Genomic DNA, 26,812 nt, shown 5'->3' with positions numbered 1-26,812 from the left:
TTTGAATGTATTTTTGATGGGTTCATCAGGAATCTTTTTTTTTTTTTTTTTTTTACTGAAAATTTGCAGTTTACAAGCCTCAAACAGAAAGGGGGTATCTAACCCACTACCAATGTTTTCCTGCATTGATATCCTGCAATTATAATCACATTAACATATATGTAAATTGGTAACTATTAGCAAATTATTCATTTATATTCATTTATAGTGGAAGCATGTATGAACAATTTGGATTTAACTGTTAATCTGCAATGATATATTGAACAAGAAAAAAAATAAAGAACAAAGAATGAAAACAAATTAAATGGCATGAAGAAAAATCCTTGATATTAGTAATAATATAAAGTAATGGTAATGGTTGTTCGTCGATAGTATTGTGGTTCCCAATGTTGCAGATCCTTAGAATTTCCACAGACACTTCGTGGAGAAAATTTGTTGATACTAGGAATCACTTGGTGGAATTCTTAGTCTGCCTAGAGAATTGTTCATATGTGCTTTAATGTACCATTCCGTATAAAGAAATTGTGTATCAGTTGGGATATTTCCGAGTTTGAACACGAGTGTTCCATAAATCTTTTACCATCGCTTAAAGAAACTTTTTGTAGAGTTAAAGTGGTGTTCCGGCCGAAATTATACTTTTTAAATAAAAATACCCCTATAATGCACAAGCTTAATGTATTCTAGTAAAGTTGGTCTGTAAACTAAGGTCTGTTTTGTTAGTTTCTAGCAGTAGTTTGTTATTTTATAAACTTACAGCAGGCCGTGGCCATCTTAAGTGTGGGCATCTGAAGCCAGACTGTATTTCTTCCTGGATCTCATCCTTGTAGATCTCGCACATGCTCAGTGCAGCACAAGCAGTGTAATAGGTTTCAGGTCAGGTTTCCATAGCAACGGCCGTGTCAGAGGAAGTTGTCGCCCCTTCCCAGAAGGCATTGCAAACAGGAAATGATGTGATGGGCCACGGCCAGGGAGGAGGAAGTGAAAAATGAATACAGCAGATATACAGTAGGTGCTGAGAAAATTTTTTTAAAAATATCCAATTCGTTTACAGTGCACAGTTTAGTGAGGGATGCTGAAGAGTTGTAAAAGTGGGTGGAACTCCACTTTAAGAGCTTGTCTTAATGTGTCCAGTTTTTCAATATACTGCAAGGATTTCAGTTTCTTTTTCACCGTAGTTAATTTGGGAGCAGTGGGTGATATCCAGGATTTTATTATAGTTTTAATATAGTTCTGTGAGCTGTCCACAGACATAGTGAAGACCATGCTGGTATTGTAACTGGTGTTAAGGATGTTGAGGAGGAGGAAGGGCCAAAACATCCAAAAAGGCAGATCATAGGATCCTTGTAAATCTTTTTTACTTAAAGGAGAAGTCCAGCCTGAGCTCGTTTGGCTGGGCTTCTCCTCTGGGTCACAGGAGTGCAATTATTTTTTTTTTTTTGCACTCCTGTGACCCGTTTCCAGCACAGAACGGTCTGAAGTCCGCTTTCTGCTGACGTAACAGGAATTGGTCCAGGCACCGTGTCATCCTGACAATGGGAGTCTGGATCCACCAGGTGCCTGGACTGACACCCCTCTCAGCGAGCGTTTTTTAGCATTGTTTACGCATTGTTTTAGCGGTTTTTTTTTTCGAAGAAAATATATATATTTTTTTTTTTTCAATGGATCAAAAACGTTAAATGCTGGTGAGCGACGTTTTTGAGCGTTTATCAACGTTTATCGGTGTTAGAGAGTTTTTACAGCTGGAAAAACGTCTCTAAGAACCCACTAGTTTTGTTTTTTTTTTTTTTTTTTTACTGCTCAAAAACGCCACTGCCCAAAACTGCTGATAAACAGCCTATGTGTGCATGGACACATAGGATAACATGATGGAGAGTTTAATGACTAGAAAAAAAGTCTACAGCCAAAAACAGCTGCTGTAAAAACATCAGAAAACATCCAGTGTGCATGAGGCCTTAAAGTTTTTTGAAAAATCAACTCAATTTCTACACAAATCTGGTATAAAATGAACATGTTTATTAAACATTAAAAGTAAACAAATGGGAAAAAGAAAAGTGCTTGAAAAATAAGTTATTAAACGTCTTCCAAAACATAGAAAAATGGCATAAATACCTATAAACTGCACACTATCCAATATCGGTACTATCGACACATTTCTGGCCGATACCGATATATTTAAAAATTTGCCAATATATGTCCTAATAATAGTCTACTCTGATAATCGATCGCCCCCCTAAAACATAGCATTAAAAAATGTGTCATTAATCAGATTACTTGCGTTAGGTTTCCTTGTAAGACAATACTTCCACAATGAGCGGTTCTTTTGAAAACCAAGCTACTAAGATGCTTTTTTTCGCTGTGCTCTCCTCCTGTTGAACCTCCTGCCTCGTATCCTGAGTGGTTATTGACCTTCAGAAAAAGCAGAATATTTTCTGCCGCGTCTCTTGGTACATTTTCTCTCACACAATTGCTAGTCCAGTTCAGGTTTGACAAAAGCTGCTTTAGGCAGACAATATTGGGTAAGCTTTTGTTGTATTGTTGGCTGTAACTTTGCCATTTGTGTTCTGTGGAGGTCATATTTGGTGCATCAGAACTACTTTACACTGTCAACAGCCAGATTGTATGATCTACCACAGGGTGCTGGGCTACATTTTCCACATTTGGGGTACTTGCACACTGTACTGAGGTATGAACATCAGACATTCCTGGCAGAAAAAGAAATATAAGGATGGGTTGTATATCACTTGCATGTTTTTGTGCATATTTGCATGTACGCATACACAAGCATAAAAAGTCTTCTTGCTTAAAGTAGTGTTCCGGCCGAACTTATACTTTTTAAATAAAAATACCCCTATAATGCACAAGCTTAATGTATTCTAGTAAAGTTAGTTTGTAAACTAAGGTCTGTTTTGTTAGTTTATAGCAGTAGTTTGTTATTTTATAAACTTACAGCAGGCCGTGGCCATATTAAGTGTGGGCATCTGAAGCCAGACTGCATTTCTTCCTGGATCTCATCCTTGCAGATCTCGCACATGCTCGGTGCAGCACAAGCAGTGTAATAGGTTTCAGGTCAGGTTTCCATAGCAACGACAGTGTCAGAGGAAGTTGCCGCTCCTTCCCAGAAGGCATTGCAAACAGGAAATGATGCGATGGGCCGCGGCCAGGGAGGAAGAAGTGAAAAATGAATACAGCAGATATACAGTAGGTGCTGAGAAAAAAATTTTAAAAATATCCAATTCGTTTACAGTGCACAGTTTAGTGAGGGATGCTGAAGAGTTGTAAAAGTGGGTGGAACTCCACTTTAAGTTTAATTAAGGAAATTTGCTGTATGCACATATATGTGCAAAAATACTGTCCAGCAATGCAGAATTCTTTTTTCTTTTTTTTTTCTTTTTTTTTTCTTTTTTTTTTATACTGATCTATACATAGTGCGTGTTTATGCACCTGTGTGTACAAGCACGTTGAAAACGGTGGTCTTTATTTACATCCATTAAAAAAAAAAATGGCTGTATGCCTAAAGACGATGCATTTTTAGGCAGCAGTGTTCTAGACAATTAAAGCCTAGTACACACGATCAGAAAATCATACTATGAATACGTCTTTGAAGCGATCGTACAACAATCTGATCGTTGGTACACAGCTTTCGAGAGACGATGAGGACAGGTCGTGCGAAATTTCTTGATGGGACAAGCACAAAAAATTTCCTTTTACGATACCCAGTCGTACGATTTTCATTTAATCAGTACAGCTTTTGTCCAAAAATACAATACTTTACAATGCGTTACATCCATTTCATATTTTTAGTCTATCGTATGAAAATTTGCGTAACTTTAGTAACCTCTTCTTTTTCGATATGGGATTAGCATGCAAAAAAAGGACGATCATTCCGATAATCTCATTATGTGTACCAGGCTTGGTGTCAATTTAGGAGCATTAGATGGGCATGCCCATTAACAGTAGGGCACTATAGCTGTATACATTTTATAATTTTTGCCATTATAGTTGTATTGCTGATGGCAGGTTAAACTCCTTAAAGTGACTGTAAACTATCGCCTTGTAAAGCAACCCATTAACTAAAAACTTAAATGAAAGACAAAACATTTGTGTATAGAGATATATCAATGTGTCTGTATATGTGATATCTATCTATCTATCTATCTATCTATCTATCTATCTATCTATCTATCTATCTATCTATCTCTATGTAGATATATCTATAAATCTCTATATTGCTGTAGATATATCTATATATATCTCTATATTTAGATATATCCTTAGTATCGTGTTTTTGTTTTCCATTTATTTCAGTGATCACATTCCTTCTGTTCTCAGGTGCATGAGAGCTGAGGGGAGAAGAAACAACGGTACACTGAGCTTCCCAGGGAGTGGCTATGCAGAGGGGGCATGTTAGGACAAGTCTGATTATTGGAGAACAGTCTGGGTTCCCAGCAGAGCTAGAAAACTGACCAGTGTGTTCTGCTGCTTAGTGTGGTCAGTTTTTAATAGGAAAGCAGATAATCTGTCATGAACACTAGGGATTTCACATAAAGGAATAGTACAAAGAGAACATGATACTTTTTCATACAAGTACATGGTACATATTAGGAAAATGAAATGCTGTAGTACCAAACACTTTAAGTACTTACATTTACAGAACAGTTGACTGGACTTCAGCTTCAGTGCACTCCCTCTCTGTCTTTGTTTAGTTGTACTCCCGTGCTTATATATTCCTAACACAGGAGGTCGGCAGCTTAGCATGAGCTCTATTCAGAGAATGGTTTGCATTTGAGTGCAAAGCATTCTCTAATTGGACAAGGTGCAGCAGTGATGTCACACTCCCCATCTCTTCCAATCAGAATTCTTAGCCTTATTTCAGAATATGCAAAGCCAAGTGGCTTACCTCCTGTATTCATAGGTATCAGGTCAGCCACTCGGCACAGGGATGTGGAGATTAGTGGAGTAGCGGTGTCTATTTCAGTGATTTTCCCACTTTCAGGGCATGTACAAGCTGGACCAATGTAACTATGTAAAAATATGCCATGCCTGGAATTCCTCTTTAACAAACTTTTTTAAAATTGTATTTTTTAACCACTTACTTACTGGGCACTTAAACCCCCCTCCTATCCAGACTAATTTTCAGCTTTCAGTGCTGACGCACTTTGAATGACAATTGCGTGGTCATACAACACTGTACCCAAATTAAATTTTTATATTTTTTCCCCCACAAATAAAGCTTTCTTTTGATGGTATATGATCACCTCTGCGGTTTTTATTTTTTGTTAAAAAATGTAAAAAGACTGAATTTAAAAAAAATAATTTTTTTTTATATTTTGTTATAAAAAAATGAAAACAGAAATTTTTCTCCTTCATTGATGTACGCTGATGAGATGGCACTGATGGGCACTGATGGGTGGCAGTGATGGGCACTGATCAGTAACACTGATAGGCAGCACTGCTAGGTGGCACTGATTGGCACTTGTGGGCATTGATAGGTGGCACTTTTGGGCACTGTTAGCTGGCAAAGATGAGGCAGATGTGCCTCTTCCACTTCGGGACCTTTGTCCCTCTCATCTGAGCCGGTGATCGGCTTTTTTTTTTCTACTCACGCTATTAGCGTGAGTAGAAAAAAATGATTACTGATCTTTTGTTTACATCATGTGATCAGCTGTCATTGGCTGACAGCTGATCACATGGTAAGGGTCTGGGACCGGCCCCTTACTCGGATCGGTGATCATCTGAGTCTCAGTGATCACAGCACCCTCCCTGCAGGGCGCGTGCACAGGGGAGGCTGTCATATGACGGCCTCCCGGGATTTCAGGTCCGCGCTGTGGCCGTCATTCGGCCATAGCGCGGATGTCAAGTGGTTAACGAGAAGTACCAAAATTTGTAGACATGATTATTGATCTGGGTGCCATTTTAAAAAGGGTTTTTTGTGTTTCCACCATGGTACATGTGACATGTAGCTGACCCCTGATCTACAGTTTAATCTTTGGAGTACTCCTTAAGGCCCCTTTCACACTTGTGCAAATTTTCCTGTGACTCTGGACATCAGTCGCATGACAAGTCGTACCCCATGATTCCCAATGATAACCATATCTGTGCAACTTCAAAGTAGTTCCTGCACTACTTTGGTCCGACTTTCATGCGAGTTGAGGTCCATAGACCAAGATTATGCAGGCATTCCCTGACATCGCGGCAGCAAAATTGCGTGACTCACGTCGCGGCAGTGTAAAAGGAGCCTTAGCCTTGTATACACGATAACAATATCAGGCGAATGATTGTCTGTTATTTTTTTTATTTTTATTTATTTCAGGTACTTATATAGCGCCGTCAATTTACGCAGCGCTTTTACATATACATTGTACATTCACATCAGTCCCTACCCTCAAGGAGCTTACAATCTAAGGTCCCTAACTCACATTCATACATACTAGGGACAATTTAGACAGGATCCAATTAACCTACCAGCATGTCTTTGGAGTGTGGGAGGAAACCGGAGTACCCGGGGGAAACCCACGCAGGCACAGGGAGAACATGCAAACTCCAAGCAGGTAGTGTCGTGGTTGGGATTCGAACCAGTGACTCTTCTTACTGCTAGGCGAGAGTGCTACCCACTACACCACTGTGCCGCCCACTGTTATTTATTTTTTGCTTGGTAGTCTCATATCAAAAATGAAGAGGTTACAGAAATTCTCGTACAACAGAATACATCTTCGGAAGTGATGCAATGTATTATAATGTATTATTTTGTTTCCGAGCATGCGTGGTCTTGAGAAGAGGGACGATCTGGATTGCCGCACTAAAAAAGCTGACGTGTTTCACACTCAACAGTGCTTAGTCATAGCTAACTAAGCACTATTGAGAGTGTGAAACATGGCAGATTTTTTATCCTGTACCCTGCTGTGGTTTGTACTTTTATTTTGCGCAATAAAGGCGTTTCTATTGGAGTGCGGCTGTCCAGACCTTCCCTCTTCTAATTTGCTATATGCTTAACCTGCACCTGATGCTTCCACCTTGAGGAGAGTGCCATTTCCACACATCCACCTGGAGCGGTGATCCCTTCTCCATGCTCTTCAAATTTTTAATTTTTTTTTGCTGCACAATTTACTGATTGATTCAAAAGCGTTTGTTCTGGTATCGTAGGAGAAACATTTCCGTGTTTGTCCCTTTTCACGTGAACTGTTGTGATCGGCTCTTGAAAGCTGTGTACAAACGATCAGATTATCATACGATTGCTTCACAAGTGGTATTTTTTTAAATCTGATTTTCTGATTGTACTAGGTATTAGTGTAGCATAATCTTTGTAATAATGCCCATATTATAGCAGACTTGCTAGTTTGCATTCAACCGTTCAAGTGACTTACCAAAATCATGTTTTGTCTGCTTCTCTAAACCACCACCAGATATTCCAGACTTTTAATTATCGTTGTATGTTTGTACACAGTAATCATCTGGAGAAGAGCCTTCAGCTCCTTATGGACCGGGTGGATGAAATGAGCCAAGACATTGTGAAATTCAACACACATTTGAGAAACGCCAGCAAACAGCAGCAGCAAAAGCACCAGGTAGGTCATCGGCAATCATTAAAGTGCAACGTCGGCCTAATGGCTAAACATATATATTTTTTTTACAACAATAAATATGCTTTAAAATTTAAGTCTAGTCATAATTAGTCAGTGAAGTATTAAGTGCCCTCAAGTAAACCAAAAGCTGACCCTCTTGCCTATTTATCCTTTCACTGACCTAGGAAAAGTAGCCAAAATCACTCCTGATTTTCCTGATCTGAATACTTCCGGATCAGTGACACAGCAAGTATTGAATTCTCTAGGTCAGCATAACAGCCAGACAAAACGTTAATATATATTAGTGTGAACAAAATAATGAGTTCAATTAATTTAAAGACCACTATACAGAAATTGTACAGTACAAAAAATTGCACTGTTCATATACTAACAAAATATGATAATAGAAATGGCCCACAAAAAATGTGCAAAGAAATTTTCGCTGTAAGGAAACAGTATAGGTCTCCTTTAGAGGAAGCTCAAATACAGTGAAGATAAATGTGTATAAAAAGCAATTAGTCCATGATGGAATAAGTGAAATCTTGCTCCATATTAAAGGAGAAAAAAAGGGGGTAGTTGAAAACTTATTTTTTCCTCTGCCAACACCAGTATTTCCCATCACCATTGTGCAAAAAATGCAGGCTTACCAGATGGAAAGACCACCTTATTCAGGATGGTCAAAAACACATGAAAGGCTTGAGCCCAATAGCAACTCTCCACATTGGTTCCAAAACCGGTCAGCAAGGACACTACTCAGATTGACTCACCACAGGTAAGTGTATCCATGTGACGCAAACAGATAAACCTCTCTCAGTGTAAACCGCATAAAACACACTTTTTATTAAGAATAAAATCGCACGTACAAATGTAGGCAAATATGCACATATAGACGTATTTCCCAAGCCGGCAAAGAGGTCATCAAAAATCCCAGTTGCGATTCCTGTACGCGATTGTCATGTGGGAGGATCTTACCTATGCGTTTCGTCTTAAGCAGATGTATTCTGGGGTTAGGAATGACAGCCTGACAACTTGTAGCCCACAGTGGTTCCCCCAGCCCTCATGACATCTTTGCTTTAAAGTGGAACTTTAGTCAGAAAGTTAAGGCCTACTAGATCACTTCAGTCTGGCCCCTTTTGCAGGTAAAGCAAAACCTTAAAAACAAGTGCCTACACTGTTTAAAATCCTGTAATACACTGTTTCACCCTGCTCTGCACTTGCTCAGTTGCTCTCTTTTTTTAGGCACTGTGCTGAATTTGTAGAGGCCGATCTGCAGACAGACTAAAGATTTAATGTTGCTCTGGGCTTCAGCAAAATGGCCACCTCCAGCAAGAAGAAACGGGAACAATGCTGGAGGAAACTTACAGCACACACTAGGGCAGAAGAATTGTACCGCTAGAGCCTATTTTTCCACTCCACTATGTTTAGTCTATAAAGGCAGGTTGTGTGTATGTTGAGCAGGAGGGAGCCTGCAGCAGGTGGTCCTGCATCTAAAGCAGGTGGGTTCCCGTGTCTCCACTTATTAATAATCATGTGGGTTTGAACGGAGTAGACTATTGTTCCTATAAGAAAAGAAGTACTAGCAACGCCTTCACAAACGCAGGAGAAATTATTTCTTTGTTTATATTGTTCATATATGCATTTTAAAGATTCATTTTCAGTATTGACTGACGTGTACTTTTACAATGACCCCAGAAGAGTCTTGGTGGGGTGGGGAGGTCCTTATTTCCCCATTTTTGTTATTGTAGCATTGGGGTTCACTCCACCTTGAGTTAGGCGTGTTGTCTTGGTTAAGTTTGCTTGTGAATATTGTAGGCCAAGTAAAACTGATTGGACTATGGGTGACACCCCATACCCTTTAGTGCCTATGGTGGGGGTTTCGTATTGCATTTGGCCAAAAAAGTTTAGAGATTTTAAACATCACTAAAAGGGGCAGGTTGGAACTTTTACAGTAGCCTTGTTCTACAGATGCCCCTCATTCCCCACTAATAGGGAAATTAATTACTCCTTTGGGAACTCTGACATATAATTCCACTAACTAGCCAGGCTGTACATTTGAAAAATTGAATCTTTTCTGTCCAGACTCATGTTCTCATTTTATGTCCTTGGTTCCTTCCTCTGTCAGCTAATGAAGCGATCTCGCCAAAAGACCGTAAACTATTTTTTAGATTTTCATTCAGGAAAACAACAACATTTAAAGGCACTTAGGAGCCAGGCAGACCTGCCATCATTAAATATGTTTACAACGTTATTTCTGAACCAATATCACTCAGAAGAATAGGATTTTATCGTAGGAAGCTGAAGGAAAAAGTTCATTCGCTCAGGCCTCATTTACTTCTAATTGCTTTGGTCCTGGTTCATTACAGCATAGTTAATATCCCCAACATCAATCAGCTAAATCCTAATTTGCTCCAGAGGAATTTATTTCTTTAGAAAATGTTGTTTTGTTGTGTTTTTTTTCTGTTTTTGACTTGGCCTTTAAATGCCACTATTAAACAAAATATCGCTTATTTTATTCAAAATTGCTTATATCTGCCAAATGACAGCCATATTGCAATGGTTTGTGTATTGAGCTTGTTAAAGCTGAACTTCAGGCAGATCTAAAATATATAAAATAAAGTATATATTGGTACCCTTTTGCACAGGCTTTCCAATCAGACCCACCGCCTATCAATTTTTCAGGTAGACCTGATCCGAAGCTCCATGCATGTCTGTCTTTTTCCATTTGCCAGACCTAAATGTGACGGATCAGAGGTAGATGATAAAAATAGACACAAGTCTCTCTACATCTGACCACCCAATAATCCATCACTGGTCTGCCAATGTCCACTGTCAAGACGCAGACAAAAATATGTAAAACTGGGCCATAGATGGAGTGATTTTCCTTTCTGCAACCACAGGGTGCAGGAAAGTAAATCGCTTAATTCCCATATCAACCCTGACTGAGTCCCTTCCACTGAGCCCTTGTGTTCAGAACACAGTGATTACTGCTAACGGCTGTAATAGCAATAATCGCATGTAAAATCGGATAGGCTGGTGGTACCTAAGTTCATCAATCAACTTGGGTACATTCAGCTTGCCCATACATAAGTCGAATCTCAGCTGCTCCTTGCTGGACAGGCCGATATTCAAACCATCTATGACCAGCTTAACAGGCATGGATGTCACAAAAGTCCTATTCAACTCTGATTCATCGGGGAAATCTGCTCTCTACCGAGTGGACATGACCATGTGAAAGGAGACTAAAGCCAAAACTTTTATTTCTGTGGGGGGGATGGGGTTCCCTTGATTACCCATTGTGTGGACACAACAGGAAATCTCTCTGAAGTGAGGGCAAATCTCTGTCATAGTTATTACCAGAACAAGTGTCCCCATTGGAAGATCTCTGTTCTTTTTCTTGTGACCAAAAATGTTCTAATTTTCCCTCGCTTCAGAGGAATGTTAGTGATTTTGGAACATATAGACTTTCCTAAATGAATACCACTTACACTGGTTTAGAAATTAGTTAATTCAAGAAAAGAATTCTCATCACTGCATTAGAAAACGAACGTCGACTTGACTCTACTATCAATTAGAAAATCAAAATCATCATATTTGTTGCCGTGTAAACCTTGCCAAGCAGAGACTGCTGTATATGGTTCTGTCCCCCTAATATATCACATAAACCAGGCAATGTTGATGGGCGGGTCAGACAGGGGGTCAAAGATGCCTGGGCCCACCCACTGCAGCAAGTGGCAATGTAATTACCTTGCTACTCAATGAAAAATAAACTACAGAAAGGAAGTTAAGACTGGTGGCCGGGGAAGCTCAATTAACAGGGACAGAGACTGTATTTTAGAATCTTACAAAGATGAAGAAATTTAAGGTAAAAGAAGAACCTTACCAATTATAACCAAGTAGTGCTGCTTGCAGTTAAGCTTTAAATAAAAAAATATAATGTTTTGGGCAGAGTTCCTCTTTAATAGAAAGAAAAGTGGTTTTAGATTAGGCTAGCCAAAGACTGATCAATTTCTGCTGAACCAGCCAAATTTTGATCCATCTGTGGGCAAGCTGGTTGTACTGTAGATGTTGTTCTATTTCTCGACTTCAGTGCAACCAGCCTGTTGGGTTTTTTTTGTGCGATCACTGCCAGCAGCAATAGCTGTATTCTGATTGTGGGGAGAAATCCTGCTGTCACAATACAATAGGGCGGAATTCCCACGTTAATACAGTCAACGATTTTCTTTCTGTTCACCCATGGTGGAACGAAAAGAAGATCGTATAATCAATGGTTTGCGTAAGTGCAGTGTTTAAACTGACCCTGTGATGAGAAGAATAGATGACCTGCCAGAGCTTACCTTTACCTCTCCATCTGGATGTGCTGGATTCCTTGTCTGTCACATTAAATTATTCTGAAAGAAAGAGTTCTGCCTTTACTGGCTTTTAACAAACCAGCGATGCAGTGAGTACCAAAGCCAGAGGATCAACATGACAGCCAGGGAACTTGGAGGAGAGCTCAGCAGTATTCCACATCTCCATCTTCCTTGGCGTACTCTGATGGAAAATGTCATTCCTAACCCCATCCTGCCACTCTTAGACTTCCGTTACTAGGTTTGTGTAATTTCCTTTTTGCTGAAGGAAAAAAAATTTTGAGAATTTGATCTACAACATATCTGCTGTGCAATTGTCATTTTTAAAATAGAGCTCCAGACCAAAATTATAATCTCTGTTCATACCGTAGTTAAATGCACCAAGTTACTCCTATAGCTGCAACCATCTCCATGTGCATAGATCAGAATGAAGACTGGTAAGTAGGAGTGCTTCTGCTAGAAGGGCCCTCTAGGTGCTATATACATTCAGGATCGTCCAAGATGGCAGGATAGCAAGCTGACTGGCACTCGAGCAGCACGGAGAGAAGGCGGCTCTGGATAGACAAAGATATGCAGAGAAAGGCGCTTCTAAGTGCAGTATGTCAGCAATTTTATTAAAAGGCAACAGTTAAAAAAACACCTACAGGATTACAGAGTCAGCAGGGCTCATCAATGTTTGAAGCCCTCCTGAGATGGTCTTCCCTGTCACTGTGTTGACCAGCAGCTGCAGGAACCAAGGGTCTGGAGGAGCAAGATGACCGCTGCACTTCCTGAAACCACTGTGGAACAGGGGGCAGAAGTGATGTCAGCAAGGGGGCGGGGACTAGTTTCGGAGCACGCTCGGGAGCGTCTGTGCATGCTCCGAAACTATAAAAAAGGGGTGTGCTAATCTGTTACCAAACAAATGGTAAAATTCATAGGTGAACATAATACAAACCACACAATAATTTCAAAAATTGTGATCATAAACAACATAAAAATGTGAACAAATTGTGTGAAAAAATAATGATAAAGAAATGTCCATACATAAGTCCAAAAAAAAACTGAGAGGCAGTTAGCAAAACATTAAATGAAGTGATATCGTGAAGAAATCAATCTGGTGCAATCCAAAACATGATGTGTAAACAATCCCTTCACCACAAACACTCGCCTCTTACCAGAGATAGTGGATCTCAGATAATAGAGATCACATGCACTTGTTTAATTTCCAAGGAACGCTGCGATCAAGCTGGAGGAGAGATCCGTTTCACAGGAAAAGATGGTGACTTCAAAGTGGCCAGTAGCTAAATATCTGGTAGCAGTACTCCCAATATGTGTGGAGAGAAGAGGAGCGCCTCGTAGTGTAATACGTTTAAAAAATGTATCTGAAAAGTATACAACAAATCGGCAGATTTGGTTCAGCATAAATCGGACGCGGCGGCGGTCTGCACCAGCCTGCTCGTGCGGGATGATGTCACAGATAGTGGGAAAGGAAACTCCAAACTAGTCACTGCCCCCTTGCTGAAGTCCCTTTCGCTCACTGTGTTCCACCATGGTTTTAGGAAGTGCGGCAGCCATCTTGCTTCTACAGACCCTCGGTTCTTGCAGCTGCTGGTTGAGACAGTGATAGGGAAGACCATCTCAGTAGGACGTTAATGAGCCTGCTAACTCTGTAATCATGTAAGTGTTTTTGACTGCAATTAGAAGCTACTTTCTCTGCATATCTTGTTAGAGCAGAATGTGAAGGGTGGGGGCACTATAAGGAAAAATAGACTGCGAGGTCTGCTTCCCTGGTCACCGCACTGGAAAATGAGCTGCACACCCATAAGGTCTCCTTTACTGCAGGCATGTGTCCTGCTTGACTAAGGGTCACTGTACAATCAATGAACAGGAAATTATAGATCTACCAGAACTATGTATTATGAGGACCTACCTAATCTATCCAATCAGGCAGGCCCTTGCAATACATACTTATAGATCTTAATGAGATTGTACAACCAAGGATTAACTGTCGATGCCTATACAGCATCAGTAGAAGTCCATAGATTTAAAATCCCCTTTTTTATACAGGGCATCTGGGATGGATCAGAGCAATTCTGATTGGTCAGCATTGGCACAGAGGATCTCTCTGATACTTCCCAGAAGCCCTGCAGGAAGAAGAGTGGGGGTTTCAAATCACTACTACACTGGCTGCATTGGCACTGATAGCTCATCACCCATGAAGGCAAGTACAGTGAGGACTGGGTTGGGGGGGGTTTGGGTGCAGGTTGGTTCACCTCTTGAATTTTTCCTGTGGTGGTGATCTAACCATGTAAGTTGAGAGCATTGTGCACAGTAGTTGAACCCTGACTGCCCCAGTCCCTTCCTATCTAGAGCTGAATGCTGCTTTGCAAGCGATTATGGGAAGCTCATATAAATAATCTGGTATTTATACTAAACACCCCACTTATTTGTTTATTTTTTTTAATGTATAACTGTTTTTTTTTTTTTTTTTTGTTTATATTTTTATTATAAACTAGCTAATGATTGAACGCAATCCTTTGCTCTTGTCACCAGGAGCTCCAGCATTTTTCTATAGTATACCCACATATGTTTTGTAGATAGCTGGTTGTATAAAATCCCTGCCTCACGAAAGAGAATACGGAACCGCACGATGCTTGAAATAATAAGCCGCCATCTGTGACATATAATAAATAGAATATTGAAAATGAGCATTAATACCGCGCATCACAGAGCAGGTGCTGGAGAGGCTCCCACCAGTCCTCGCGCAGCCAATTTCTCCTGCCTAATGCCTGTCACAGCCTTGTAGAGTGCCGGTGTTTCCCGCAATAAATGCCTCTCTCATCCTGTGGCCAGCATGCAAATAATAAGCATTTATGGGATCCTCGCAGAGCCCAGCCGAGCTGAATCCCTCCAGGAGCAGCCGAGTAAAGTAAATTTAAATCATTATTGAAGGTAATTAAAAGATCAAACTTAATTTTGTAAGAGGTGAGGAACCTGTTTTACTGCTCTGTTAGCTAGAAGATCTAATGCAGACGCTGTGACTGCTGCCTGGAGCGCACCCAAGACCTCTCTCAGTATTCAAAACTGCTTACATTTTAATTTTTTTTTTACCTTTTCACATAAAGCAAATATTGAGGTGTTTAAGGGTGAAACATATTTGATTCACATTGGGGTTTACTTTCCTTTTTAAGGCTTAGGATGCTTAAAGCAAAATGTATCTTAAAGCTCTGCTGAAGCTAAAAGGAGAAGTATAGCCAAAGCTATTGTGGCTGTACTTCTATTGATCACAGGAGTGCTGTTCGTTCTGCACTCCTGTGACCCATTTTCATGTCAAAGAGCCTGTCCAGGCTCTGAAAAGATCCTGACCATATGGTAAAGATTCACCCAGATGCCTGGACCAGCCATTGGCTCAGTCCCACAGCCCAGCCGCGCCCGCTCCCTCCACAGCCCAGCCGCGCCCGCTCCCTCCACGGCCCAGCCGCTCCCGTGAGCACTGGCAGGTCAGAGCACGAGCCAGTGATTGACAATTGCAGTTTCGTGCGACGTTGTACCCAAACACAATTGATGTCCTTATTTTCCTCACAAATAGAGCTTTCTTTTGGTGGTATTTGCTCATATCTGCGATTTTTATTTTTTTCGTTCATTGACATTCGTTCATGACTATGGTTCCATTATTCGGAACCATAGGGTTATTTCGCCCTCTACAGGTGTAGGACACTAGCCAGAAATAAGACTTTGCTACGCCTATGGGCAATCCCAGGTGATATACACCCCCCTCTCTGCTACAGGCCTTCAGTTTTTTTTTTTTTTTTTTCTGCCTAGTCAGAAGTTAGGACCTAGTTCCCTGCTGGGATCTCTGGTCCTGGCAGTTTTTTGCTTTTTAAACTACTTATTTTCTCTTGCGTTTTTTCCTGTGAGATATACAATCAACTGCCGTACTGGGTGACGTGCTGGACAGTAAGATCCAGTGGTCTCCCCAGTCTGGCCTGCGAGCGCATGCAGAACACGCGTTAGGTCGGCCACGACATAGCTCCACTGGATGGGGGCTGGCCCTGCAGGTCACATACGACCGGGTCTCGGCCTGTGTCGCAGAGTTCCTCATGGCCATCAGCCCCCCTACTTCGGTGGCGAGGAGGATCTGTCTGGAAGCGTTACCACTCGCTGGAGCACTAAGGGGCCCCCTCCTCTCCTTCCCTGCAGTGGTGTGGGGCGCAGGTACACCCTGGGGTGGTTGGTCCCTCTGGAGTTCTCCTCCACATCCCCCCCCCCCTTACCCCAGGTGAGGCCCAGGCCTCTGGCTTAGGTGCTTCGGACACTCTGTCTACCCCCAGTCCCCTCCAGGGTTGTCACTGGGGGGGGGGGGGGGGGTTTTACACCTTGGCACCTGTTGGATGCATGACCAGGCATCCGCGGCCCTCCACTAATTTAGGCCGCGGCTTTGCGGCCTAACTGGGAGACATGTGGGGCGGCCCTAGAGTGGGCAGCGAGGCTGGTGCTTTCCGTTGAGGGCATCTGCCCTCCTTCCTCGGCTCTAGCCTGGTTCGGTTCCCCTACGGAACCGTGCACTCGCGGCGGGCGGCAGAAAATTTAGGCCGCAGGCTATTCTGCACGGCCACGCTGGATGCCTCCTTCCAGGGGGATGGTGCTATGTTGGCTCTGAGGGCGACCCCCTTTTGACTTACCATAAAATCCATTACTGAGTTCATTGGCAGACACAGCACCCACCCCTCTAAGGAGTTTTGATGCTTCTGACACTGCTTGTTACCAAAATGAAGGCCTGTAGCAGAGAGGTGGGGGTGTACATCACCCAGGACTGCCCATAGGCATAGCCAAGTCTATTTTTGTGCCTAGTGTCCTATACCTTGTGGGGGGTGATAGAACCCTCTGGTTCTGAATAATGGAGCGCTGTGTCTGTCAATGATCTCAGAGAAATGGATTTTGCGCTATAAACAAAAAGAAAGCGACAATTTTGAAAAAAAAAAAAGCTTTTTTCTTTTTTTTGCTATATCAAAAAAAAAAAAAAAAATTTAAGAAACAAATTTCTTCATCAGTTTAGGCCAATTTGTATTCTTCTACATATTTTTGGTAAAGCAAATCCCAATAAGCGTATATTTATTGGTTTGCGCAAAAGTTATACATATATTATATTTCTACAAAATAGGGAATAGATTTATGGTATTTTTACTAGTAATGGCGGTGATTTGCGATATTTAGCGGGACTGTGGCATTGCGGCGGACAGATCAGACACTTTTGACACATTTTTTGGGACCATTGACATTTATACAGCAATCAGAGCTATAAAAATGCACTGATTATTGTGTAAATGATACTGGCAAGGAAGGGGTTAACACTAGGGGGCGACCAAGGGGTTAAATGTGTTTCCTAGTCAGGGTTTCTAAATGGGGGGGTGGGACTGACGGGGGAGGAGACATATCACTGTTTGCAATTAATGCAAACAGCAGATCTCTGTCTACTCCCTTGTCACTAAGGATGAGCTCAGGCGTGTTCGCATACAGCACGTACAGAGCCCGCCAGGAAGTCGGCACTGCGGAGCGCTAATCACAAGCAGTGAGACATTTCCCGATGCGTGGCTGCAGAGATCGGAAATGTCTCACTGCCTGTGATTAGCGCTGGGCAATGCCGACTTCCTGGCGGGCTCTGCACGTGCCGTATGCGAACACACCTGAGCTCATCCTTGTCACACACAAATCCCCGTTCTGGCTCTCGTGCTCGCGCCCGCCTGCCACGCGCATCGGGTCCCCCTGCGTGCAGTGGGCGCACACTCGCCTGCTATGGCTCTTAGAGGAGCTGCTGTACATATACAATGATTTATGCAGCAGAGCCATCCTGTACAGGAGCTGGTCGGCAAGTGGTTAAAGACAACTAGTGGGTTTTAGGATTAGGCAGTGCCTCTTCCTTGCATTTTAGTTTACATTGTTAATATAAATTTTCTTTTTTCGTTACAGTATATTCAAAGACGGCAACAAGAAAACCTTCAGAGGCAAAGTCGTGGGGAGCCGCCACTGCCTGAGGAGGACGTGTCTAAACTGTTTAAACCACCCCTTCCACCACCTCGTATGGATTCACTTCTCATTGCAGGTAATGCTATGTGAATACATTAAGCCTATTTGAATGAAGTTTGCTACAAACGCCTCAATAATGTTTTTGGAAATGCTAGGATAACTGGACCATCTGTAGATCCACAGTACCTGGCCCAGTACTCTGCTGTGTTTTCCTGCAAATGGTTCCTTATGCAAACCTGTTTATAACGTTTACATAAAAACGTTGCATGCAATTAAGCCATTGGCTGCCAGCACTGATTGGATGCTGGTTTTACAGCATGCCAGTTTGACATGCTCGTTCAGACAGGTTATCAACTTAGGCTAAATGTCAGCTGGTTTCTGTTGAACCAGCCGATATTCGGCCCGTGTGTACCAGCCTTTAGTAATAGTGAGAGGCTTCCCCATTCATTTCAAGACAACCTTTTAAGCCCCTTTCACGCGGGGCGGATCTGCTTTGCTCAGCAGGGGATCTGTCCGCTGATCCCCCACTGAGCTGGACGTTTGACAGGTTCGTGTCCACTCCATTTATGCAGAGGACCGCGCCCGCTCTGCTCTTTGGGCGGTTGGGTGTACACAGAAGAGGATGGATCCTGTTCCATTTCTTTTTAGTGGACTGGGTAGGAGATAGGTAGGTTTAAATATTTACACCCACCGGTCCATACAGATGAATGGACTGTCCGGTCAGGTCCACCTGAAAAACTGACAGGCAGACCTGACCATAACGGTCATATGAAAGGGGACCTTGAAGTGTGATCCTCCACCAATCTATGGAAACACCAACACAAGGACGTATATAGCAAAAAAGTTTTCCTTTCTGAAAAGTAAGATTTACAGCAATCGAAGACTTGTTAAAAAAAAATCCAGCATAAACGATAAATGTGACACATTTTATAAAAAAAATCATGCACTTGGGTATATTTTAGATTTCTTTTCATGCTCTGCAAGGCCAAGTTCTGGGGTTACATAGTGTTTACCCTTGCAGTGACTTTCCTCATCCAAATAACCACCTATACAAGTTTTAAATTAATGAGCTGCTTGCTAGCTAATATTTACTAAATGCATTAAGGATATAAGATTATATGGGGCTAAATTCCTTTTAATACTATCCAGATCTTTCCTAGGAAAGTTTCACACCCTTAATGGTCTCTTCGGGTTATATGACACTTAATCTCCACTTGTAGAGTAGAGAGTAGTGTCTGCAGACATCCCTTCTCTACACACAACCATCACCAGTTGCTGATATGTCACCATGGAGCTGCCCCCTTCCTGCGTGAAAACACAACACATTTCTCTGCCTGATTGTCCCTCTCCAGAGACACGTTTAGGGTCTCCTACCCTTCTGTAATTACAGCCTAATTACATATAATGGTTAAGGAAACTATGTACATTTGCTCCGAATCAATGCCCCTTCAATGTACACACCAAATGATTTTTCATGTATTAACCCCACTCAGGCCTAATGATTTTTTTTTTTTTTTTTTTCCCGTTCACCGTTGTGGTGAATGCTGATTATAGCTCAATGATTTCCACCTTGTGGATGGAGTCCAGCAGAATAAACCACTTTTTATTAGGCCTATATATTCCCTCTAGCTGAATGAGGGAGAATTGTAGAAGTGCAAAATGCAATGGCTTAGCCATGATACCCCGCAAGGCTCGGGATTCATTTTCTACTTGGATGGCTGCTGAGCTGTGATTTGGATAGCTCACTCTGAGAATATTGTTTAATAAAGACAATTTACATTCAGCAACAATAAATACAGAGCAGATTTTAGCTACAGAGGTTTTTTTTTTCCCCTCTTAGCAATGCATTTACGAGGTAGAGCACAATTATATTCTGTGAGTATTTCATGTACCGGGGAGACCCTGGGATACAGTGTGAGTGAAATCAATTATTGTGCAGTAATTACATTGTGTATTTACATTCCACACACTGTTGAGGTTCATGCACGCCTGTGAAGCCCCTCTGTCACCCTAGACAAGCAGCAAATGACAAGATTTTTTTTTTTTTTTTTTTTGCTTAGCCGATTTGGATTAGATACCTTGTATCCTCAAGGGATGCTTGCCAAGGGCTGTAGACCTGAACATCTTTCTTTTTATAAGAAAACCTGTTTGTAAAAGGAAACAAAAAACAAACTTAAAGCAGGTACCACATGTCTGCTGTTCTGCTTGGTAATCTATAAACCTATAAAGTATCAGTGCATGGAAGGAGTCCCCCCCTTCTGCTATCCCTTGCAAGCAGATTTCCTGTGTCACTGACTGCATGCTTTAATGTAATAAACACTGTTTGGCTACAGAGTGAATTTCTTTACTGCAACTACAGGTTGCTGGAAAGAAATTCACTTGATTCCCCCCAGCAACACAGACAAAGTTGATGCGAGAATCGCTTCTGCCAGGCCCTTGTCTTCTCCCAGTGGGAGGATAGGGGAAGCCGCCCCGGCTGAGAGAATATGTGATTATCACTAGCGGCTATAGCAGCCACTTGCAATAATCATAAGTGAATCTGGTAGGCTGATCGATCAACTTGGTATATTCAGCCTGCCCACTAATGGTTCGAATCTTGGCCAGCTCCTGCTGAACCGGCTCAGATTCGAAACGTGTATGGCCGGCCTTAGCATCTTTTAGAAAACCATGAATAGCGATTTAATAATTACGTTACTGAACACAAAAGGGTGTTTTTTTTTTTCTCAATTTCTCCTTTTGACTCCTTACCGCGGAGCTTAAATGTGGTCTCTGGGTCTTTATCCATGGAGCTACATTTGTGCTTGTGCTGAGAGCTTGCTCGGGATCAACTGTGGGTATAAGGTTGTGTATATGGGTTTTTTTTTTTTTTTTTTTTTTTTATTGGTTGAACTAGATGGTCTTTTTTCAACCTGACTAACTATGCTCCCAGCACCGGAACTGAGCTCACTAATGCCTTGTTTCCACTGAGCGGATCGGTTCAGGTCGGTACAGTTTGAATGGCCTAGAATGGTCCGGTCTATTCTGGTGAGCATTTCCACTGCAAGTGGGACCACAAGGGGCCATACAGGGTTTAGAAAAAATGCCTCAGTATAGCACAGCAGAGGGTTTTCTGTCAGTCAATCAGTGGAATGTATCGTAGCTCCGCCCTAACCGAACCGTTCCATTTTCTATGGCCCCACATCTGAAGCAGGACCCTGAATGGAATGGTTCGGTTCGGTTGTATGGGCCACTTTCATAATGGAAACACCCAAAAAAGCGTACCCTACCGAACCGATCCGCTCAGTGGAAACGAGGCATAATGGCATTGGGTCTGCTACTAATGATCGGGAATCAGGATGACTGGTTCCCAATCTTCTGACCACTGTGATGGCCTATCACAGTGATCAGTCACTGTACAGCCTGCACGTGTTTTTTTTATTTTCTCCTCTTGAATGGAGAAAGATGCACTGTATAGTTTTCTCCTTACTAGAGGATAAAATTATAAACTATAAAAGAAGCGTGTGGGAAAAAAAATAAAGCTGCAGTAGTAGTAGGTCAATCTCTGATTCCAAATGATGGTCCGTGTATTTTAGGTCGGATAAAACCAAATGCATTTTTCAATTTAGTATCAGTATCAGTGTGTTTTACATAGGATGGGGAAAAAAACAATGTTTCTGGGTCCTACTACAGGTACAAACAACAAATATACACATATGTACACATATTGCTGCTGTCATCGGGGGGAAGAATTTGTTTTAGGTTGTTCACTGGTGGTGGGTGATTTTATAATAGCAAAAAATATGCAGCTAAATTTTTTAATTCTTTACTATTTTGTGCCAAATTTTTGATTACAGAAAATCAGGGGATAGCATTACCATTTATCGCCAAATGAAAGCCTAATTCATCCTGAAAAGAAACCCCACAAAAAAAAAAAAACAATTATTCACTGGGATACACTAGCTATTTGCAATGATATGTACAGTTTTACTAACCTATTTCAAAGTTGCAAAACTGTGTTCAGGCGCTAAGATTTGTTTTGCCCTCCGTCATGAAGAGGTTAAAGAGCAGTCCCTTTAAAGGGGTTGTAAAGGTATTTTTTTTTTTTTTTTTTTTAAATAACAAACATGTTATACTTACCTTCACTGTGCAGCTCGTTCTGCACAGAGTGGCCCCGAACCTGGTCTTCTGGGGTCCCTCGGCGGCTGTTTCAGCTCCTCCCCGCAAGCATTTACCACCTTAATGCGAGCTCCCTCACATGGTGGTGAGCGCTTGCGGGCGCGCTCCCGTGATACAGCCGGCGGCTATAGCCGCTCGCTGTATCACTCGGCCCCGCCCCCCGGCGTGCCGCGTCATCGGATGTGATTGACAGCAGCGCGAGCCAATGGCTGCGCTGCTTTCAATCCATCCACTGCAGCCAATCAGCGACCAGGCTGAGCTGCAATGAAGATGACGAGGACGAGCAGCGAAGATTCGAGGCGTCAGGTAAGTAAAACGGGGGGGCTGGGGGCGGCGGTACTGTCAAAAATTTTTTCACCTTAATGCATAGAATGCATTAAGGTGAAAAAATTTTTACCTTTACAACCCCTTTAAAGCTTTAAACATGTGAATGCTGTTAACTTTGTTGGGAGATGAACTTCTTCTGTATGCCACTCTGATCCTAGTTTCATTTTGTTACAAAGTCCTTGACTTCCTGTATAAGAAGAAAGAGTAAGATGGTTGACCGGTTCTCTTTAAAGAGAAGCTGATGTTAATACAAAAGTATGTAAAACTCACAATGCTGTCTAAAAGTATACAAAGTATTAAAAAAAATAAACAAAATAAACTGCCTGGAAGCACTGAAAACGCCAACACAATCTATAAGATGACTTTAAGCTTCAGATCAGAGCTTTGGCACCCCCTCCCCATCCCAATAGTGACACTATACTGCAAGGAAACTACAAGTCCCATCATGCCTCTGTCTTTGGGAGTCGTGCTTGTAACTATCAGCGGCTTACAATGCCTCATGGGACTTGTAGTTCCACAACAGCTGGAGGGCTACAGGTTGAGCACCCATGCTGTACTGCTCTGGGGAGGTGATCAGGATTTTTATTTCTTTATCATACATCAGGGGACACAAGCATGCCAGCAAGAAAAAAGAGCAGGTGACTTGATCAGTATTTTGATGGTTTATTGTCCTGCCAGCAAAAAAGGAAGGTGTAATTGGTCAAGCTTTGCTGCAGTGACGTTCAAATACCTGGCAGTGGTATTGGCAGGGGTACTTGGATCACAGAACTGGCTACACAGAATTACAAAACTATTGGCAGCCAAAGCGATTTTTATATATATTTCAGATTTGTATTTGCTTGGCTGGAGTTTAGCCTTAAAGCGGAGTTCCACCCAAAAGTGTAACTTCCGCTTTAAGCACTCCTCGGCCCCTTACTTGCCCCTTATTTGCCACTTTTGGCATGTCATTCTTTTTTTTTGGGGGGGGGGGGGGGTCACCTTGCACCCTAGGCGCGTACTCCTCTCTGTCTAGGTGACTCCTTCTCTCTTCCTAGGCGGCAGTGCTCGTCTTCCTCTCCCTCTCTGCAATCTTCTGGGACACATCACAGGTCCCAGAGGATTGCCTGGCCACTAAGAGTAGTGCGACTTGCGCATGAAACCACAAGCTGTCACAGCCGGGTGCCCACACTTGCAATGCTGGCACCGCGGGGGAGAGGAGTGAGGCTTCGGGTGGCGCATTGCTGGACTGTGGGACAGGTGAGTCAGCAGCTACACTTTTTTTGTAGCTGCTGACTTTTTATAAACTTACAAACGAGTGGATTTAACATTGGGCAAAGCCGTCTTTGGGTAGAAAGTGGAACCATATATGCTGTACTATTCAACACTGATTGTAGAGCAGGAGAAAAATACAAGGAGTTCTATTCAAGGAAAAATCTCCTTGACCTCATCCCAAATGTATACACAAGCTCGCTGATAATTGCTACCAACTGCAGCCATTTACCCAGATGACTGACCTCATTGTCCTGACTTCGTATGATAATCTGAAGAGACAGTGATGTCACAGGTTCAAAATCAACAACCGTTACCCTCTTTACACCACTTACCACCAGAAATTGTGCACTGGACATTTTTTTTTTTCAGTTAATTGCTAAATGCTGTAAATCTGTCACTACATAGGACTGCAAAACTGTGTTGCTGACATTTTAACTCTTCTAAGCAAAAAGGCCTGTATTGTTTTAGGTCTGCAACTAGATTTTAATTTTTCTATCACGGTGTATTGTATGGTATCAGTATTGTGGAATATCCTTCATTTTGCCTCCTATGAAGGTATTACGCTGGCAGTACCTTGGCTGAAGAGCCGTTAACAAAGGTCAGTTTAGACCTTGTTTGATTAAATTGTAACATCCATGAGGAAAGCTGATGACTTTACTTGCAATTGTGACTTTCTTGGATATTTAGAAAAATTCCAGGCAGAAGACTTGGGCACCACTAAAGCTGCTCCATACAAAATTACTTTACGAATACCCACTGAGAGGTCCCCCATCTAGGGCTAATATGGAAATATGTTGAGATGAATGGCACAGTATACATGTCAAGTCAATGGTTCACTACACTGGGCTGAAATTGGATGCTTCTGTCAGTGTTGACAGTGCCTTTGTTGTTCCAAATGCCCTGTTTGCACCAATCCTGATGCGCAAAATAGACAGGCTGGAACTTGTACATGTTTGTAAGCATTGCCTTTAGTTTGTGTCCTAAGGTGCGTTAAAGCCATATTGTGACAAAAAAAGACGGTACATGGTATCTGATAATTCTGTCTTGGGTGAGCACCAGCAATCTAAATCACCTTTTTATATCTCTTGGATGCTCCACTGATATGTTATTTTCAGGTTCTATCTTGATTGTCCAAAATGCCCATGTGTCTCCTTGCAGCTGCTCTCCCTGACTTGATATTCTGTTAGAGGACCCAAGGATTTACCAAGGAGAGTGTAATGTCATATTTTTTTACAGTGTTTAATTAAAATAATTAGTCCTATTCACCTGCACCGTGCAATGGTTTTGCACAGAGTGGCCCCAAACCACCTTATCCCGGTCCCTTGCTGGGAATCTTGGCTGCTCCTCTTCTGTGTTGCCTTGCTTGCTATGAGGGCAAACGTAAACGTGGGTGCTCGCACCTGTGCTGTGTATGTATGGAGTCTGCTCCATACACACACAGTGCACTGCGTCTTGACCCCATTTCCTCCTCACAGCATTTGATTGACAGCAGCAGGAGCCAATGCAGAGCTTTGATTTTTTTTGGATAAAGTATATCCTTTAAAATTATGCCAATTTGTTATATTTGCTGAATAGTTTTCAACAGAGACAGATGCTTCATGTACAAATGATGATGTACTTGAGAAATGTTGGACCTGTCAATGTACAATTGCTGTATTTTTATAAACCACTAAGCTGCTATGTCTTTTTTCCTCACAGGTCAAATTAACACATACATCGAGAACATAAAGGAGTTCACTTCTCAGAACCTTGGAAAGCTGTTCATGGCTGAAGCTTTACAAGACCAAACTAACTGATGTAAGAACATTCAAAAACCGACGGCATCAATTGGATAACTTTTATTACCAACATTGAACTTTCAGGAATAACAAATAAAGAACTCTTTTAATGTTTTTCTGGATTTGTTGTGATTTTTTTTTTTTTTTTTGGACCACTTCGAGGTTTCTGGCTCATGTCACCTAAATTTCTGAAGTAAGAAAAAGAAAAACCCCATTGCATATGCTCCAGTTTGGCACTCTTCCTACATACCTCTTTGGGCTGCTTTATATGTTTGAAAGGTACAGGAAATGGCTCACACAACTGTGAAAACCATATAGCAAAAACGTTAGAGTAATTTTCTTAGTAATTGGCCATGTGGGTGCTTTGACTGTATCTTTCAAATGCTTAAAAATAGAACTATGGCCTCCCATTAAAAATGTGCTGCAGTTCCAAAAGGAGAAGTGTATCCAAAGCTATTTTAGCTGTACTTCTCCTGGGGATCACAGGAGTGCAATTCATTCGGTACTTCTGTGACACATTTTCACTCGGCCATCTGGGTGGATATCAACTGTAAATTCGGGATCAATCCAGAGCCTGGACTGGCAGCTGACTCAGCCTCTAGGCGCCACTGAGTGCCCGAGCCAGCCACTTCCACCCACTGCACAGCCCAGTGCTCCAGTGAGCACTGGAGGAGTGGAGAGCCGGTGACTGACAGTCGCAATCTTTGATCGCTAAGTCTTAGAAGTGGCGGGGGGGAGGAGCACCATCAGTTGAATGCTGCACCCACATAGTTAAGTATAAATGTTTATTTTTAATTATATGTGCATATAATCTGCACTTAAAGTTTTCTATTAGCGCCCTGTAGATCCCGCTCTTGGAGTCCACCTAATGCGGCTTCATGTAATGGTGTGGCAGTAAATGCTGCATTGCTCCTGAATAAAGAGCAGAGTTGCCACCCTCATGAAGACTGCCTGCTTGCAGTACAGTGGGGATGGTTAGATGTTGCAGGGGGCGTAGGTATTCGCATTGGTACAGCTAATTCGCAAACCTGTAGCTTGTCAATTATCACACCTCGCCTTGTCCAAAGCTTTCTGAATTGACAGCACTGTTTCTGCTGCTGAAAGAGAAGAGAATGGTGATCAAATTATCTATACAAAAAGTTGGCAACAACCCCAATTTATAACTGGCCTTTGGAGTAAGGTGTATGTGGAAGGGCAATGCACATCACAAACAGATAAAAAAAATTCCCAGCACACCTACCAGCTAGCCTGCAAAAACAAACTAACACTGTCTAATAGTCATTGTTAAAAACAGAGGGTTTCATTTGCACACATTTGCAAATATATGTGGAAGCCGCGGTGGCCATGCCAAGGCTTCTTTGTATACCGCGGCCCTAACTTTATATTCTTG

The 26,812-nt window shown here is 42.0% G+C and overlaps 1 protein-coding gene across 1 annotated transcript in view; it reads left to right on the top strand.

Moving 5' to 3' along the window:
* The window catches only part of EIF3H (eukaryotic translation initiation factor 3 subunit H), a 209,007-nt gene extending 183,471 nt beyond the window's left edge, over positions 1 to 25,536 (top strand). Inside the window, exons 6-8 of the mRNA XM_073632173.1 lie at positions 7,442 to 7,562; positions 17,855 to 17,987; positions 25,343 to 25,536. Of these exons, the coding sequence (XP_073488274.1) occupies positions 7,442 to 7,562; positions 17,855 to 17,987; positions 25,343 to 25,440 (352 nt within the window). The 3' untranslated portion in view covers positions 25,441 to 25,536. The remainder of the gene's footprint in view (positions 1 to 7,441; positions 7,563 to 17,854; positions 17,988 to 25,342) is intronic.
* The last annotated feature ends 1,276 nt before the right edge of the window (positions 25,537 to 26,812 follow it).

This window comes from Aquarana catesbeiana, linkage group LG05 (assembly GCF_042186555.1).
Source record: "Aquarana catesbeiana isolate 2022-GZ linkage group LG05, ASM4218655v1, whole genome shotgun sequence".
In the NCBI taxonomy this organism is placed as follows: Eukaryota; Metazoa; Chordata; class Amphibia; order Anura; family Ranidae; genus Aquarana; species Aquarana catesbeiana.
The sequence above is the reverse complement of the archived record's forward strand: the minus strand, read 5'-3'. Positions and strand labels throughout refer to the sequence as shown.